The 2,808-nt window shown below is 65.0% G+C and overlaps 1 protein-coding gene across 1 annotated transcript in view; it reads left to right on the top strand.

The window, feature by feature from the left end:
• LOC103079649 (mucin-7-like) overlaps window positions 1-246 on the top strand; it is a 15,793-nt gene extending 15,547 nt beyond the window's left edge. Inside the window, exon 7 of the mRNA XM_007468477.1 lies at window positions 30-246. Within this exon, the coding sequence (XP_007468539.1) occupies window positions 30-246 (217 nt within the window). The remainder of the gene's footprint in view (window positions 1-29) is intronic.
• Window positions 247-2,808: the final 2,562 nt, after the last annotated feature.

Here is a 2,808-nt window from a genome sequence, read left to right as displayed (position 1 = left end):
GCGGGGCGGGGGCCGCGGGGCCCCGTGAGGCGCTCGGGCGAGCGCGCGGCAGCCGGAGCCGGCGCCCGCGAGCCAAAGGCGCGGCGTCTGGACCGGGCGCGGGCCGCGGAGGCCGGAGACCGCCCGGGGCGACGTGCGCGCTTTGTTCCCGCGCGGGCGGCCGGCGGGCGGAGTGAGCGGCCCGGAACGCGACTGGGCATGGCCCGGGCAGCCGTCCTGCGCGCCCCGGCCCCGTCTCGCGCCTGAGCGCGGCCGGCGCGAGAAGACAGCGCGCGGATTGCCCCCAAGTTACGGAGGCAGGGACCGAGTTCGAAGGAAAAGCCACTTCAGGAGCCGGGTCGCGAGAGTGCAATCGCCTCCCGTCCGCCGGACCCCCGGACCGTAAGTGTCCCGTCCGTCCGCGCGCTGCCGCGCTGTCACCCGACTCCGCCCGCGGCTGCTGTCCTAGGGTCTCCCTACAGCCAGGCAGAGTGCGTGGGCCTCCCGAGGCACCCCCTCCCCACTTTGCAAAGTTGGAGCCCACAGCGGGGTGGGGCCAGCCCAGTCAGCGCCCGCCCACTGACCACCCCCAAGGTGAGCGGGAACTTGACCTGCTGGGGGTGTGGTCAGACCTAAGGTGGGACCTGCCTGCGGAAGGTGGGGAGTCCTGTGGGTTCCCCTGCGGTGCCCGCGCTTCCTGACCAAGAGGCCTCGGGCCATGTGACAGGGGACTGGTTGGGGGGCAGAGAGGGTGACCCTAGGACAGATGGAGGTGCCTGTGGCCAGCCTGGGGAGGGCAAGAGCTCCTTCTAGCCCCTCCCCCTCTTGTTTTGGTTCCTGGACATGCCTCCCAGCGCAGGAGCCGTTAAACATTTTTAGGGGTGAAGTCCTGGGGGGGTGGGTCCTGCCCCACTCCGCGTGGGTGGGGAGAAGGTCTTAAACAACAGCCGCTGGATCCTGACAGCTCCGGGGCCTCGGGCGCAGCCCCGTGGCAGCGATTCTGCTCACACGCTTTGGGAACCGTCCATCTGCATGTTGGGCAGGCTGGGAGCCAGGCTGTGGGAACGGCGGGGAGGGAGGTGTGAGCCGACGTGGAGGGACAGATGGCTGGAAATTCAGCCCTAGACGGGCTTACGTGGAGCAGAAGGCGGCGGGGCTGGTGGCAAGCCACACTCTGAGCCACCGGGCTCTGAACACACAGCCCTAGGCTGTTCCGCCTTCCGGCCCCTGGGAACTGCGTGTGTGCTCAGACCCCTGTAGGAGTGGAGACCCCTGCCCGTCCCCCCCACCCCCGCCAGAATAACTGTATTCCCCACCATTTGGGTTGAGGCTGGCCTACCTCTGGCCTGTTGCAGAGACCAGGGAGAAACATATTTCCTTTGAGAATAGAGATCTTGTGCTCCTGTGGGGGATGATCTGAGCAACCATCAGGCCCTGACTTTGACTAGCGGCCAGGACACCAAATCATTATGTCTAACTGGGCGTGTGTTTCCTCCCCTGGACCCAGAAACAGGAGGTTCCCAGGACGGCCGCCCTCAGAGGACAGGGGCTGGCCGGGGACAGGGGGAGGGCAGCTATTCTGTGTCCCTCGTCGCTCTCCCAAGTTGCCGCAAGTTTTGAGAAACTTCTTGAGGCTGGGCCCCTGGGGGGCGTTAGCTCTTGCCTGCCCTGGACGCCAGGCAGCCCCCCACATCTTTTCAGGGGCAGGGGCAGGGCACACTCACAGAGGGCTGGCGCTGTGATGGGCACTGGGGTCTCGCTATGTCATCCCACCTCCCACCTTCTGTCCTCTGCATGGGGGTCCCAGGGAGGCAGGGGGTTCTGTGCTCTGTTCTGTGCAGCTGACAGCCTGGTCCCTAAAGAGCCCGGCTGCGTGGGGCTCTGTTGCCGGGCCACCCTCATACGATGCGAGGGAAGAGGAGGGTCGGGGCGCTGAGCACAGGAACAGATGTGGCGCCTGGGGCTCCCGAGAGCTAGGCGGACTCTGGGTGGGAGGGGATATCACATTAGGACCAATTTTCTGTCGGAATCCGGCTCTCTCTGGAGTTGCCTTGATCTGTGTGTGATGGGGGGAAGGGACGTGGTACCCGGTTGCTCACAAGCCCACCCAGGGTTCCCGGGCTGGCGAGCTGGAGGATGTGGGGCGGACATCTTCCTCCAGGACCCTCTGGGGCTGCTCTGGGCCACCCACCAGCCCTTCCTCTGTCACCAGGTGATCCGCGTAATGAGTTCCCACCTCCAGGAAATCTCTGATTTGGGTCCACATATTTTCATTTCTGCATAACTGGAAGAAATTAATTTTCCTTCCTACATAAGGATCTGGAGACTCCGGCAGGCTGGGTCACTAATCCACAAGATGCAAGCCCACGAGGCTGCTGTAGGGGGGGCAGCAGGGGAGGGTGGTGTCGGGGGAGGCATCTCCCTGCCACCTGGAAGTGCCCTGGAGCTCTCGGCGCCCTCCCCCTTCCAGCTACTTGTCTGCCTCCTGCAGGACCTGCAGGGTGGTGGTTGAATTCAGTTCTTCTGAATTCCCCTGCCCGTCAGCGTGTGCATGTGTGTGCACACATGTGTGCTCAGAATCCAGAACGTGGGCGCGGTGAAGAGCTAGCACACAGTAGGTGCTTAATGAGCGGTGCTCTGGGGGTGGGAACTGGTGTTTCCGTGGGGCAGCTCTGCCCTGCTCGTGGCCCAGCTCTCACCGCGTGTGGTCTGTCCTGCAGCCGGCACGAGTCAGCCTGGGGACCAGGCATGCGTTGCCCAGCCAGGCTCAGCGCTCACACTCACCACCTGAGTCTGCGGGACAGCCTGCGGGGCGGTGGGACTTTCCCC

The sequence above is a fragment of the Lipotes vexillifer genome, unplaced genomic scaffold, assembly GCF_000442215.2.
Source record: "Lipotes vexillifer unplaced genomic scaffold, Lipotes_vexillifer_v1.1 scaffold23, whole genome shotgun sequence".
NCBI lineage: Eukaryota > Metazoa > Chordata > Mammalia > Artiodactyla > Lipotidae > Lipotes > Lipotes vexillifer.
The sequence above is the reverse complement of the archived record's forward strand: the minus strand, read 5'-3'. Positions and strand labels throughout refer to the sequence as shown.